Source organism: Alligator sinensis, unplaced genomic scaffold, assembly GCF_000455745.1.
Source record: "Alligator sinensis unplaced genomic scaffold, ASM45574v1 scaffold131_1, whole genome shotgun sequence".
Taxonomy (NCBI): domain Eukaryota; kingdom Metazoa; phylum Chordata; order Crocodylia; family Alligatoridae; genus Alligator; species Alligator sinensis.
In genome coordinates, this window is record NW_005841830.1 from 1078096 (window position 1) to 1093065 (window position 14970).

At 37.2% G+C, this 14970-nt stretch overlaps 1 protein-coding gene across 16 annotated transcripts in view; it reads left to right on the forward strand.

Annotated features, from left to right (window-relative positions):
* The window catches only part of NRXN1 (neurexin 1), a 1211846-nt gene that overhangs the window by 131129 nt on the left and 1065747 nt on the right, over positions 1-14970 (forward strand). For 10 of the 16 annotated variants that reach the window (XM_025201341.1, XM_025201393.1, XM_025201684.1 and 7 more), the window contains exons 3-4: positions 4722-4751; positions 5549-5560. In XM_025201341.1, the coding sequence (XP_025057126.1) occupies positions 4722-4751; positions 5549-5560 (42 nt within the window). Of the gene's footprint in view, positions 1-4721; positions 4752-5068; positions 5289-5548; positions 5561-14970 lie in introns of those variants that run through there. The other 6 variants (XM_025201436.1, XM_025201526.1, XM_025202117.1 and 3 more) reach the window with 2 other exon arrangements.

Below are 14970 nucleotides of genomic sequence, written 5' to 3' on the forward strand. Positions count from 1 at the left end.
TTAAAATATACTTTAAGATAGTGTGGGCTGTTTTTTAAACCAGGGGGTCAATATTGTATTTTCTTTCAATATGTCCTTTAAACTACTTTTAAATAAGAAACATTATGGATGGAATGATGGATGGATGGATGGATGCAAAGTTAATGCCCTTGTGTGCAGCTGTAGCATGATGGCCCTGTAAAGTATGTAGACAACGAGCCACTGTAGCAGCCTGGTCCATACATGATCTAAGCTCACGGTGAGATGTTTGAAATGTAATTGTCAGTGCTTCTGTACAGCTAGGTGATGGTAAACTTCTCAGCTTCATCACATATAGATGCTTTGGGCATTTTTATTTAAAAAAATAATGCTGACATTGAAAGAAGCATAACCATTGAAGCAAAACTTCATCAGACTTTAGTCAAGGAAAGTATCCAGTGAGACTATGACAGTTTTACATGCACATACACACCTACATGTCCACAGTATAATCTCAATGTTTGTTTTTTTTACTTTTTCTTTATGAAATAACTACACAAAAATTGCATAAAATTAACACTGGAGCAAGCATTCAGATTCAAAAACTATGGAACCTCTGAAATAAGGGCTCAACCTGAGAGCTGATTCATGTATGGAACATTTCATTAATGACAGTGAGTTCCAACTGTGGATCAGGATGACTGTGCCTACGTAATGAACCACTACAATTTGACTTCACATAATCTTTATCTGTGCATATTAATGAAAGGCAAAATCCAGACCTTTCTTGAGTTTCTTGATTAAAGCTGAAACCTTATTTTTTTGTTCCAGCATAGTCTGAGCTATTTACATATCAGTTCTGGTGTAGTTCAGAAACTAGACATGTGGATCTAAGAAACAAGTTTAGATATTGATCAATGTTTGCATATCTTGCCCATTGCTATGGAATCTGAGCACCTCCCCAAATTATTAAGTGTCCATATGGAAGCACACATATACTTAATATTCATAGATTAAAAACTAAATAAATCCCTTATGTAAATGAAAAAAAAATCCATTAATTTTTTATTAAAGCTGCACCAGTGTTGAATAGATTCACTTCAGGTTTAAGGTTCATTTTGTTCTAAATTCACTTTGGCTTCTATTCTGCATGTGACATACACATCAAAATATGAAAACATACCCTCTTTCATGTCTACTTCTGACCCATTTGGCACACTTTAACTGTGTGTTATGGTACTCAGCTCAACCTGAAGACAGAAGCATTTTAAATGGAAGAAAAAACAAAAAGAAAACCAAAAAAAGGAAAGAAAGTGAGAGAGAGAGAGATAAAGAGAGAGAGAGACAAGCAGACATTCCTATTGAACACATAACTCCTAATTCACAAAGAAGAACCTTTAACTATTTTATGTATATATAGGTGGTGCACAAATAATTATTTTAATGGCATGCCTATGGCAGATTACCTATTTATAACTAGTGCATTTTATTAGAACCTATTTCAAAGTTCTGTTTTGTACTATTTAAAAAAAAAATCCTAGGAGTGATTTCTTTTATTCAAAATTTACTTCTGCTGTATTAACCACTCTACAAATTGTACAAGTAAGCTAGTAGTAAAATTCTTGGCTATTCTGTAATCCATCCATAGACTGCAAAGACTGTTTATAAATCAAAGTAAGTATCTTTATATCTTAAAAGTAACCTTACTACTCAACACAGTAGTCACAAAATTAAATGCAAATTTAAACAAAATACTATCAGTCTTAAGAAGAATAAAGGTAGGGCAGAACACTGTTTTTGCAGTGTGTAGATACTGGTATTGCTTGAGCAAGAGTGGTAGATTTCTATTTCACTTTACATGCTCATATGGCAGTTACCCATCCATAAGCATTCTCAGTAGCATGCATGATGGCAAGGCAGGCATTTGGCTCCTTATGCACATACAGAATATAAGTCGGCAGGCATTTGGCTCCCTATGCACATACAGAGTATAAGTCACAACGTTGTATATGGCAAGGACCTGGTGGGAAGGAGTATCCTCCTAGGTTTTGGCTCAGTACCTGAGTTGTTAGGGCACTCAAACAGGAAAAAGGAGACCCATGTTTGGCTACACACCCCAGCTCAGAGGAGGCTGGAACCTGCATCCAGCACAGAGCTCAAACCACCAGGCTATAAGTAGCGAAGTATCCAAGAACTTCTCCAGCCCTCAGTTGGTTCCCTGGGCTGGGCCTCCATGAGAGGTATACATGGGGTGAAGAGAAAGAAAACATGCTAGAAGGTGTGTGGCTTAGTGAATTGGCTGCTGCTGTGGAAGGGAACAGGTCCCAGTTTAATCCTAGACCCTTGCTCTCAAGGGCAGGTAGAAACTTCCCTAGAACTCTAGCCCTAATGACTGCTAGACAGAAGGTGGTGTGGCTGAACTTTTGGAGGAGAGCTCAGGAGCAGCATGCCTGTAATGTGGTTGTCAGAGAGCTGCAAGTTCAACCCTCTTTGTGTGAGAGGTTATAAGACATGGGTTTCCCACTTTATGGGTGAGTGCTCTAAGTGTTAGGCTCTTAGGGCAGAACATGCAAGGGCCTTTGTAATCTTCCTTATTTTTGCTAGGCCACAATTTAAGAACTTCTGCTCAGCTACATATAAGGGGAGCCATATGTCTGCCAAGGCAGACCATAGAATACTGTGCATTCTCAGTAAGCACATGGATGCTTATGTGTCCACACTACATGTGAAATAGGATTACAAGCTGTGCATAAATACTAAAAAGAGCAGTTAAGTGGTTGGGAAACTACTATTTTGGCATGTAAAGTTACATAGGATTCGAAAGGCATAACAAAGCAGCTAAGCCTGCAGGGCAGCATGGCTTTAGTGTGATTGTGTGGCTGCAGCAGCAGCTGATATTTTTCTGTCTGCAAGTCAGTGCCCCATGTGGCTGTCCAGTTGCCTGGCCCTAGTTATACTACTGTAGGATATTGCCTTTCACAGTCACTTTTACTTGACCTTCTGTCATTTTTATTTATTTAAGTTATGCAAGGCTTTTTATTTAGGACTGACCAAGGATCAGTCCTAAACAAGATCAATCTCTTGTATCTTTTTTCATAAAGATACTGAATATCAGAGAAGTGACATTTGTGCCCTGTCTGCACACAATCTTCTATTGCTGATAACATAATTATACTACAACCAAGGGAAATTTCTCTCCAAAATGCCTATGAAGGTAACATGATTCATATTATGCTTTCATTTACACAAGTGTAAATCCACAATAACTACATTGACTTCATTTTAGCTTAGTTTAATCAGGTAGTTTTATAAGAGGGGTAATTCAGGTTCTTGAGTTTACTAAACTAGTTTTTAGTTCTTAAAAGGTCCACATTACAATTACTAACTCAGCCAAACTTGCAAACTGGAAATCACTGTTCATCTAATAGCAACATTGCTTATAATTTAAACTGACATGCCATGAATTCTTCAAATAATATGGAGTGAATGTAGTCAAGAGTGTCAGCTTTGAACTCCCTCAAGTATTCTTCTATGCATCACTTGTGCACCTCATTTTCTTTGTGAATTAGAAGAATCAGGAACTCTCTAGGAAGTCTGCTTTCCAACAAAAAACAGCATATTCTATTGCACACCTTCTTTGTGTGAATGAAGCTAATAATTGTAAAAAAGAAAATAGAATATCATTTCCTATAGTGGTTGGAGAGGAAGAGGAGCACAACATATATATATATGTATGTATGTATGTATGTATGTATGTATGTATGTATGTATAACAAATATCATTAAAATGAATTCTGAGAATGGGCAATTTCATTAAGAATGTCAGTTCTCAAATTGGACATAAAATTCTAAATTCTGCCAGTCTCAAGAAAAAAAATGACTGACATACAATATATGTATAGTATATTTTCCTTCAAATTATCTCTAAAGAGACTGTAAGTCTCTCTTTTTTTTCTATAATTTGCTTAAATAATTGAATATTGCTCATTTGGAATCTAAAGAAATTTGGCCCTGATTGAATGATAGGAGTAATACATTTTTTTTTCTAAATCTGATTAAACCTGTACAATTCTGGTTGAATGTCATCTTAAAATCTGTATTTAAAAGTATGACCTGTTTTGAACAAATTTCAAAAAGCTCTACTTCATAATCTAATACTTGATTTACTTTTTTTCTTTTTTTACTTTTTATTGGATACTTAATAATTTTGCATCATCTGGAACAAACTTATTCTACTATCAAGTGGTTCACACAAATAAGGAGACATCCTTTGCGTTATCATTTCAGTGTTACAAAGGAATTTTATTTAATTACCTAAAATGCTCATTTTTTATGAGGGGAAAAAGATCAGACCCAGCCCATTTTTCAGGTTTACACTTCTCAAGGTTTTTAATATTTAATAGCTAGAGGACAGAAGGTCCTTCTAGTAAAAGTGTTTGAAGCAATGTATTCAAAGTGCATAAAAGACAGATGGAACATTTAAGGAATTGGTTGGATTTTAAATCATTATTATTTTTTCTCATTCCAACTATGATATAGAAAAAATCCAGAATACAGCATTACCCAGTGTTTGAATTGCAGTACTATTACTCTTTGCCCCAAAGCATTCCAACCGATGGTTGAAAAATGCTCTTTGATTTCCCTGTGATACAGACATCTCATAGGAAACAGATGCCTGTCACAAAACATTTTTGTCACTGTGACAATACCACCTTCCCATGCTCCCTTGTTCATTGCTGACTGTGCTCTTGTTTCCCTTCAAGGTCTGGCGCACCTGATGATGGGCGACCAAGGTATGGGCTCTGTTCCTTTTCCACTCTGCTTTCATTGTTTCTTCTTGTTCTGTAGCTGCTTTGAATCCATCACTGCAAATGATGGGCAAATGCTTGAAAGCTGTCTTGGCTGCAAATGAAAACATAATATTAGTCACATCTTTCTTCTTTCATTATATATATTTTTGTTTGCTCCTTAAGCTTTTGTCCCACCCGTGCCCTCAGCCCCCCGCCCCCTCGCAATATAATAACTGAAAAGAAGTAAGAGAGTTAAGAAGGTGATTGAGACAATTCCATGAATTTATCAGAAAACACAATTATGGGTGATTCTAATACAGACAAAAGAAGTACAAGAGCACTCATCAGATGGCTCCTGAAAGAAGACATTCAGCTTGTCATACTGTAAACAGTGAAGAGACCATTTACATTAATGCATGGCTGATTGGAAACATGCAGAAAGCACCTGCTCCTGCCTCCTGGAATGCTGAGAATACAGTTTTGCAACTGAATGAAATCAGTGATTTTTCTCCTGTTTAGCCATTGTCTGTCAATTATGCAGCACCCTTTTCTTTAACTAAGCATGAGTTAATTCTGTGTTTTTTCTGCATGTACATTATTGGAAAAAAAATAAACTAAATTCCTAATATGACACTGATTGCATTGCCATTTGTCTCCAAACACTTATTTTATACTTTGCCTCTTTTCATGTTCAACTATTACTGCATTTACTCATGACTCTTATTGTTGTTTCTCTTCTTCTTTATTCTCTTTTTGTCTGGAAATGCTTTCTTCATGGAACCATTTCATCAAATCCATAGGTAAAAGTAAAGGTATTACATGATTTACTTTATTTTTAATACCATCTGTGTACTTTAAAGAATAATTGAGTAATGCAAATATATTTAGAGCTTTTTGCACTGATAATATGAGGTAGGTATGTTTTAATTTTTGCATGAAAATCAAGGTAAGGACAAATATAGAAAAAGTTTGCTTTTCATTTGAAATTTGCCTTCATTTTTTAACAGACAATTTAAAACACTTATACATAACAGTGCTAAATGAACATAGAATTATAGCAAACATTAAAGATTAATTAACAGCTATATTTTGAGGTATACATTTTCCTGCTCTCAAACTGTAGTCTAAGCTATGAGACAGACATAAGCACAATGTTGCCAAACAATGACACTATGGAGGGAATCTATCCAGGGCCAGTCCTCAACTTAATGTAAGTTTCAGTGTGAATAGCACTGACTTCAAGAAGTCTCTGCTATCAATTGATTTCCTTTTTATCTGTAAGATCATCCTTGTGAAATACTAGCTTTGTATATATCTGAAACAAGAATGGGACAGAGAGAGAGGAGGAAGAGCAAACAACAAAGTAAAGTATGACTTTTTTATGGGGGATTTTATGGGGTGGGTTTGTGGGGGGAAGGTTGTACAAGAACAAATTGACCCTGGTATGCTACATTGCATCAGTCGGTAAGTCTGAATGAGAATACGTATGCAATATTATCAAGGATTTGAATGTGCCAGAGAAATACCAGCTTTTGCTCCTAGCATACCAGTTCACAGACTGTCACAAATATAGACTTTTTTATGTTAAGAAGTTTGCCTCCGCCTACTACTCTCTGTCACAAAATCTATATTATTAATGATCACAAATAAAGTTTTACTTATCACAAGTTTTGTTAGGGTATGCTTGCTCCTGTTATTTGTCATACTTTGGTTTTCTGGTTATATTTTACAGCTCAAACTAAGTAGCATGGAAATGTTCTTCTCTAGCTCATTAGTATCTTAGCATTTTGAGTGCCTTGGGACATAGAGTGTGCTGTGATACAAACTTATCATTACTCTGTGGTATGTGTCATGCCTTATGCATTATGGTTTTACATTGCATTATGGCTTTTGCAAATTTCCTAATAACTATACGTTTCTCAAATCAGGAGTTTGTTCCTTTTTTAACGGTCACCTTAATCATATTACTTTTCACAGTATTAAGTCATTATACATGGTTTTAAAATGTATTGGGTGCATCTATGCATTCATTTATGTGCCTGAATTACTACACATTTAGTTTAGTGCTTGCTTAATAAAGTACTAACTAAATGCGCAGTAGGTAGAGTTACTATGCAGTAGTGTCAGCACACAGTTATTTTGTGACACTTACTGTGCATTAGCCTAATAACACTGTGCCATAGGCTATTAGCACATACTACTGCACAGTCTTATTAGACTAATGTGCAGTAAGCATCTTGCGTAGATGCACCCATTGTTAAGCAAATGATTCCACAGACTATTCTTTACATTGAATGTATCATGTAGCAAATTCTACAAATATTTATATTTATATCTGTCATGTATATAAGTTAGAGCATACACCTGAAAATAAGGAGGACAGATTTTAGCAAATCAAAAAAAAAATTCTAACATCAATTTAGGTTAATTATCTTTTCATATTTGAAAAATTATACACAAAAATGTAAGGTTAAAACATGCAGGGAGAGTAACTAGATATAATGTCTAACGATATGCACGATTATCCAACTGAAACATCAGATCCATCTAACCTAGTAATTATTTGCTTGACTGTACTGTTCTTTCAACATTTTGATCACTTCTTATATTTGCTGTGTTTATGTGGAAGTATCAAGTACTGAACTGTGTTCTGATAACTTCCCCAAGACTTTTCCACCAAGTGTAGCATGTGAAGTGCAAAAACAGGTAATGGGATTTAGGTGTGTGCAAATATTTGTAACCTATAACACAAATCAGGTGCATATGTTAGGCCAAATCTTTGGCTTGGCTAAATTAGCATACCTCATTTGATATCTATTGAAGGAACATTGATTTACATCAGTTGAAGATTAGGCCAGGAAATATCAGATGTATCAAATCACTGATAAAACACCTCAGAATGGACTGCAGGATAACATTCCAATAGTGCTTTTCATTGTCAGATTTCTTTATTTGGCTATATTTAAATCTCCCATTAAAATTTTAACTGAGTTTAGTGATGGGTACTGGCAATAAAAAAAAGATTATAGATTTCCTTGTGCTTATATCAAGAATGAATCCTTTCATATTTTAAAAAAATATTCTGCTTTAGAGGTCAGCTGGAATGGAAACACTATTAAAACTTTTTTTGTTATGGAAACTATAGTTATTTGATCCAAGATGCCTAACTGAGAAAGCTAAAACTCACTTGGATGCTACTTTGATGACTAAATTGTGTATCTTGCATATCAAAAATATTCTCTCTACATTATGTGGATTTTCATATGGGATTCAGACAAACAAAAGTCTAAGTATTTTAAAAATAAAACACCTCTAAGACAGAAATCATGATTGTCTTTGGTTGATATTGTCTAAATAGTGTATGACAAAATGACACAAATTCCTTACTCCTTCCTTAGGTGCAATTTCTAAGAGGGCTGCAGTAGATTGAAAATAATTAAATCACAGTGGGCATGTATACATTTCCATTAATGCACTTTTCTTAATGCACATTAAATTTAGTACCTCCAGTGTGAGGTACTAAATTAATGTGCATTAGGCTGCCTTATCATGCAGTCATGCATGAGCATGCTTTTTAGGTGATGTGCAGTAGCCTATTTTGCTGCACATTAGCATAATAGCAGTTTTTTGTGGGCCGCTTTAATGCATAGTAAAATAGGCTACTGCACATTAAAGCGCACATGTAGACACAGCTAGTAGTTTTCAAGCCAACTAAGTGATTTAGCCACAGCTTGACATAGAATCATAGAGGTAAGTACTTTCAGTTTAAAAGTTTCCACCAATACTATTTAAAATATTGTGAATGTTTCCAAATATTCTCAGAGCTGTTACCATCCGTTAGAGAAAGAAAGAGTTGAATCTTCTCATGGTGTTGAGCTATCCATGAGTACTGAAGGCTAGGTAATTTAATCCTTACACACAGTTAGTTAACACCAAGCAGAACTGAACATAAATCAAGAAATGTATAAATGACTACTTAATCTAGAAACTTTGAGGTAATGCAAACAATGTTTTTACATAATCTGTGAGATTTTTTTTGGAAATCCTGAGTCAAATCCTAGTAGAAGTTGTGATGCTGTAGTTCATATTAAGGAGAGAGAAAACTGCCCTGGAATCACAGGTGTTCAGTACTTTTTAGAAATTCATCCTTCGAAAAAGTAAAATTAAAGGATTTGCACTTCTAAAAGTTTGCAGGCAGAATTAGTGTGTAGTGGGTGTGTCTACACGAGATGCTAACTACACAATAGCCTGATACTACTGTGCAGTAGCATTGCATGGCAAAAACTGACACAACACTACTGCACAGTAATACTATGCTACTGTATGGTAACATCACAAAAAAGGTTTTTGGCTGTTACTCAGGTTACTGCGCATATATAGTTTTGTTTATACCAGTATTAAATAAATGTGCAGCAACTACTATGTAGTAGTGTCTCATGTAGACACGGCCAGTATGCAGTACTTTAAATGAGGCAGTATAACAAGTTTAAAATATAAAATATTCCCATTTATAGGTGACAAATCCTATACAACCTTATTATTTTTTCCTTTCTTTTTTGTCTGCTTTTGGTGATGCTTCCCAGACTTATAGCTGATTAAGACTACTCTGTATATTTCTACAAACTATTTAGCAGGGGAATACGAATTAATCTTTTTTTTTTCCAATGAATTAAATTATCATAATTCTTAACTGGAAAGGAGTGATAGAAGGGTATTTACAGTGTTACGACTGACTTCTATGATCTCCTATTAATACCGCTTTGTCATTGCTACCTATAATATATTCTTATTGATAGTGTGTATTATGTAAATGTCCTTCTCTTGACTGTGCATTTTATTTAATTTTTAACAAAAATACTATGTTTGTATCCCTCTTATATTAGATTATAAGTTTTATACAGCTTTAAAACATTTATATCAGTCATTTAGGTCCATAACACACTAATAAATTGTATTTAGCTAAGCGATAACCATTTCTACAATAAGACCATAGTGCAGCTGTGAGTTACTATATTAGATTACAGATTTTTGATGTGTTGTGCATGCTGTGTGTAAATACTGGGGAAAGACATCAGAATATTTAGTGTTTGCAATTTCTTCCTAAACATCACAGGGCAAAATTTACATTGAATAATTTCATATATATACTGTGCAAAATCATTGAAGTCAATGGCATGTCACAGCATAATTTGGCCAGTTCTCTAGTACATAAGGCAGACAATACAGTATATTCACTATGTTAACAAAAAATCCTTTAAAATACCTTTAAATGAATGTGAGAAGTTTAAAAAGGCATACTGGGCATGTCTACATGTGTATTTAGGCACACCTATATATAATGTGTATTAGCTTAATGTGAATTAAGGTGATTAAGGCTCATGTCTGCACATGCATGTGTTAAAGTGCATTAACGCCATGTGCGCAGACTGACATGGGACTAAAGTCTAAACATGCGTTAATGCACTTTAGATATTGGTATTTAAATTTATACCTGCTTTTATGAGATCTTGCAGGTATCAAATTTAGGCATAAATAGCCTAAAATTGCCATTTTTAAGGTGCATAAGGGTGCACATGTGTAGATGTGTGCTGTTAATATACCTGCATTAATTTGGGCTAACGAGCCTTAAATCAGCATATGTGTCTGTGCCTACTATGTTCTATTAATTATTATAATCTACTGAGTAACTTATGCTAAAAAGCACTTCAAAACGAGTACCTTTACTGCTGTTAATAAAGACAAAATACAAAAAAGGATTTAGGTAGCTAACATACAAACTGGTTGAAATTTAGATACCTAAATTCAAGTGAACATTCTGATACTATGGATACTTCACACACCTAAGTGGTGGGTAAATAGTAGCTACAGATAGTAGCTACAGTGTTTAGTATTTATGCACAGGTAGGGATTCAGAATTGCCAGCATTAGCCTACTGAGCACAGCTATACTCTGGCTGGATAGTTGCTCTGAATGAAATAGAATTGCTGAGGTATGCATATAATGTCAAGCAAATCCTGAATTTTTAATTGTTGAAAAAAGTTGTCCCAGTAGCTTATCAGCTAAGGCAGGGGTTGTCAACCAGCACTGCCTCCCAGGGCAGGGCGAAGGCAGCGGCACCCCTCTGTGGGACAGGGAAGCTCCCATGTGATGGCTACCACTGCCACACACGAGCCTGGTGAGCTTCTCCACCCAACAGAGGAGTGCCACTGCCCTCACCCCAGACCAGTGAGCTTTCCTGCCCCTCCCTGGCCCTGCTCCTGGGAAGCGGTGGCGCTCTTTCCCCACCCACCCATGAACTGTCCCTGTCTCTCTGCTCCGTGTCCAGCCATGCACGCCCCCGCACTGTGTTCGGCATCCTCCTGCGCACTACCCCCCACAACCGCTCAGCATTCAGCTGTGTCCTCCTCCCCCTTCCTTCCTCCCCTCTTGGCGTCTGGTCACCAGGAGTGTTTAGATTAAAAAAGGTTGAAAATCCATGAGCTAAGGCACTTGCCTTGGGAGCAGGACACCCAAATTCTAAGCTACCTTCATGCAGAGGAAATTTGGACTTGCATTTCATACTTTACAGGAAAATACTTTGACCAATAGGCCATGGACTAGGAACTGAAGGGGCATTCTCCAGCCCTCATTTATTTTTCTTAGCTACCCTGTAAACCAGAGCTGGTTTACAGGGTAGCTAAGAAAAATAAATGAGGGAAGGGAGGGCAAGAGGAAGCATATAACTCAAAGGGTGTGTATTCTAGTAGGATATAAGCTGTCTGGGAAGGCTCTTAGGTGTAGCCCAGGCCTTCCCCTCAACGGAGCAGAAACTTTCCCAGAGAAAGTTTTTTTTATCCAATGAATAGTGAATATAAGTTGCAGTAGGCCATCTTCAATAGAAGTGCTGGAGGACAGTCTGAGCAACATCTAGCCTGAAGCCTGGTGGTTAGAGCACTCTTCTGGGAAGCAGCTAATACAAATTCAAACACCTGCTGGGTCTTTCTTTCTGTAGGCAGATTTCTTAACCACAAGGGTAAAAGGTGGGAGGTCACTGTTGCTGATGCTTCTTCTTCATCTTATTTCTGGCAAGTAAATGCACAGGATATTTCTTTTCCACCATGGAGGGAAATAGGATTTCAAACTAATGTAAGTGCCAAAGCCTGCAGTTTTATGTACTTAGCACTTACGTGCTTGAAGGCTATATATAATCTGGCCCTTAGTGCTAATATGCATCCAAGTTCACCAAAAACCTTCCTAAGTGCCTACTCTGCTACTGTGCAGTCGTGTATACATGAGACATTGACTGTGCAATAGCCTGAGACTGCAACAGAGTAGTGTTGCATGGCAGATACTGTGATGTGATGCTACTGCACAGTAATCTCAGGCTACTGCACAGTCAGCATCACGAAAAAGCTGTTTTTTGGTACTACTGCACAGTAACACAGGTTGGTTACTGTGCAGTCATTTAGTACTTGTATATACAAGTACTAAATGACTGCAGTAACAACTGCAAAGTCAGTGTCTCATGTAGATGTGGCCTGCGTGTTCAAAACTGCTTCCATCTTTGCTGAACTGAATATCTCAGCACTCTCTTCTGTCTACATCTGTTTGGGACTTATAACCTAGGTATCCCTAATTCTTAAGTCCCCTGAATGGCCTTATTTGGTAGCCAAACTCTGTACATGCCTAACATGTTCTAATAGCATTGGAGTTCAGCATGAAGCACAATAATTTTGGCCACTTCTGTTCATACATAGGGCTACTGGAGAAGGACAAGGAGGTGGTGACACTCACCTTTTACATAATTGCTTAATGGTTCCTAGGATGGTGTAATGGCTTACTAGCCCAGGATTTGAGAGCATCTTCTGGTTTAAGAGAGTTCAGATCCATAGATGGTACCTCCCAGGAGAGTGCCTAAACTGCCAGAGTAAAAAAAATGCCTGTGTGGGGGTATCCTCTACCTCTCCTTTTGAAGCTGTGCCACTGTCGATCAGAAGGAAAGAAAGCATGACTTGACTATGGTTATAGCACTCTGAAGGAAGAAAGCTTTAAAACAACATTGTTGTATCTTAACCAAATATTTTTAAATGCAAAATACATAAGCAATCTCTGGAGCAGGGTCCTGAACCCAGGACTGCCCTTTTGTGTGGGTGTCATCATCATTGATGTGAAATTCCACAAATGTTGCATGCCGTTCTTCACAGTGGCTCAGTTTCAACAGAATGGGTAGAAAATTCTTCCAGTCTAACCTAATCTCTAGCATAGTATCTAAGGCACTTATGGGATGTAAGGGAAGCAGTTTGAACTCCCTCAGGCTGAAGAAGGCCCAAAACCAAGGTGTCTCACTTCCTGCTTATGATCGCTATAACTATTACCTAATATAAAAACAGGGGGCACTACCATGACTGTTGTTTTCTGTGCCATCCATGTGAAGAAGACTGAATGACACCCCACCCTAGCACCAAAGTGCAACCTGGAATGTGGTTCAAGATCTGAATCCCAGTCTTAATATATGCATCTAATTCAGACCTGCCATTTGTACCTAATTATGGGAGAGAGGTGGGACTTCAGTGTTTCCTGTTGGCTGTCTGGAGTGTCCTCCTACTTAGTGTGCTGCCAGTGATGATTCCCTTTCTTAGGGGCCTAGCATTTTATCGTCACTAAAATTAAGCGCACCTCAGTTCCTTTGTGGTTCTAGTCCCAATTGAATTGTTGGCTCCACTGAATTAATATCAAAATTCCCTGAGACTCATAGAATAAAATGCTAATAATATGATCAATAGCAGATCCAGATGTACTGTGAGGAGGGTGGAGACCTCCCAACTACACGCTTTGGCTGTGCTGTGCATGTGCAATGAGGCTCCAGGGTCCAGCCACTACTGTTCACCTCCACTCCCTCCACTGAATTCAGTGGCAGTGGAAAAGGAATGAGGGGTACTGGCACTCACTCTCTGGATGGCTCTGGTCAGAGCTTGCCCCAGTCAGCTGGCAAGCTTATTGAATTTGCTGTGGCTGTGGTACTCTGGCAGGAGACTGTGCTGATCAGGCAGCAAGCTCAAAGCTGAGTTCATATGGCACTGCCAAAGAGGAGTGCAGCCACACTGCTGCCCAACTGCTGGATTCACCCTTGAGAATGATTAAAGGTGCCAGAATCTGGCCCTATATTGTTATCCTGCATAACATTCAAACATTTAGAGAGACTCTTTCTTCAATTTTTGCTCTACCCTCTGAGCAGAGCAAAGTTTTGGTTTATTTCTACTCCTCCACTATTAGCCTCCTGAGATACTTGGAAAGCAGACTTCTTATCTCAGTTGATGACATTAGCCAGTGCAAGTATGGTGAGAGTAAACTGCTGTTTTAATTTAATAGATTCAGTGTACATTAATTACTTGAGGAATCTCATACAGGATGAGATGGCCAACCAATGTTGGACAATTTGGGCATTTTAAACAGTTTTAGGCACGATAAGTTATGAACAACAGAAGACTTTCAAACAATTCTGTCAAGTTCCATTTTAAAATCATTTTAACTGTAGTAGTCTTTTAAAAGTAAATAAAGGAACTTGCACAAGAAATTTAAGTCTGTTGCTCTAAAATACATGCCAAAATGGAGTCAAGTCCATGCTGTACTGACTGAGATATGCACAGTAGGTTCTATAGTGCAATAGTGACAGCTATTTCTTAAAGTTATAATAAACTTGCATGTGCAAATCACATACGTGTATGCATGTGCTCATGCACACACAGAATCCAATAAATGCAGTCTTTCAGTCTGCATGTTATATTACTAATATATTAAGTTTTTCCTTGAAATACCATATTGAAATACAGTCTAAGCTCCTTAGTCACAAGACTGAGATACTTAACCACTTAAAAATTGCATTCCATTAAATCAATATGAGTGACTCATGCTTCAAATGAGTGAGATCTAGTAGGTCTATAATGTGGCAATTGAAGAAGGAGATGCATCTTTATAAGATGAGTTATATACAAGTAATGTTCCGCGTGGAAAAGAACTTGCAGAAGAAAATGTTTATTCAGAGAAGCTTCTGGATAAATGTTATAGCTTAAGAGAAATCAGTCGTTATTAGGAGCAGAACTGGAAGTTTTGTCTTAAGACACAAATAACCCACAAATGCATTTGAGATAGTTGAGCCATGATCAGAAGCATAAAGAAGGAAGTGTAAGAATGGAATGCCAATTTAAGACGTGTTTTTAACACAGGACAGGAAAGAATTTCTTTA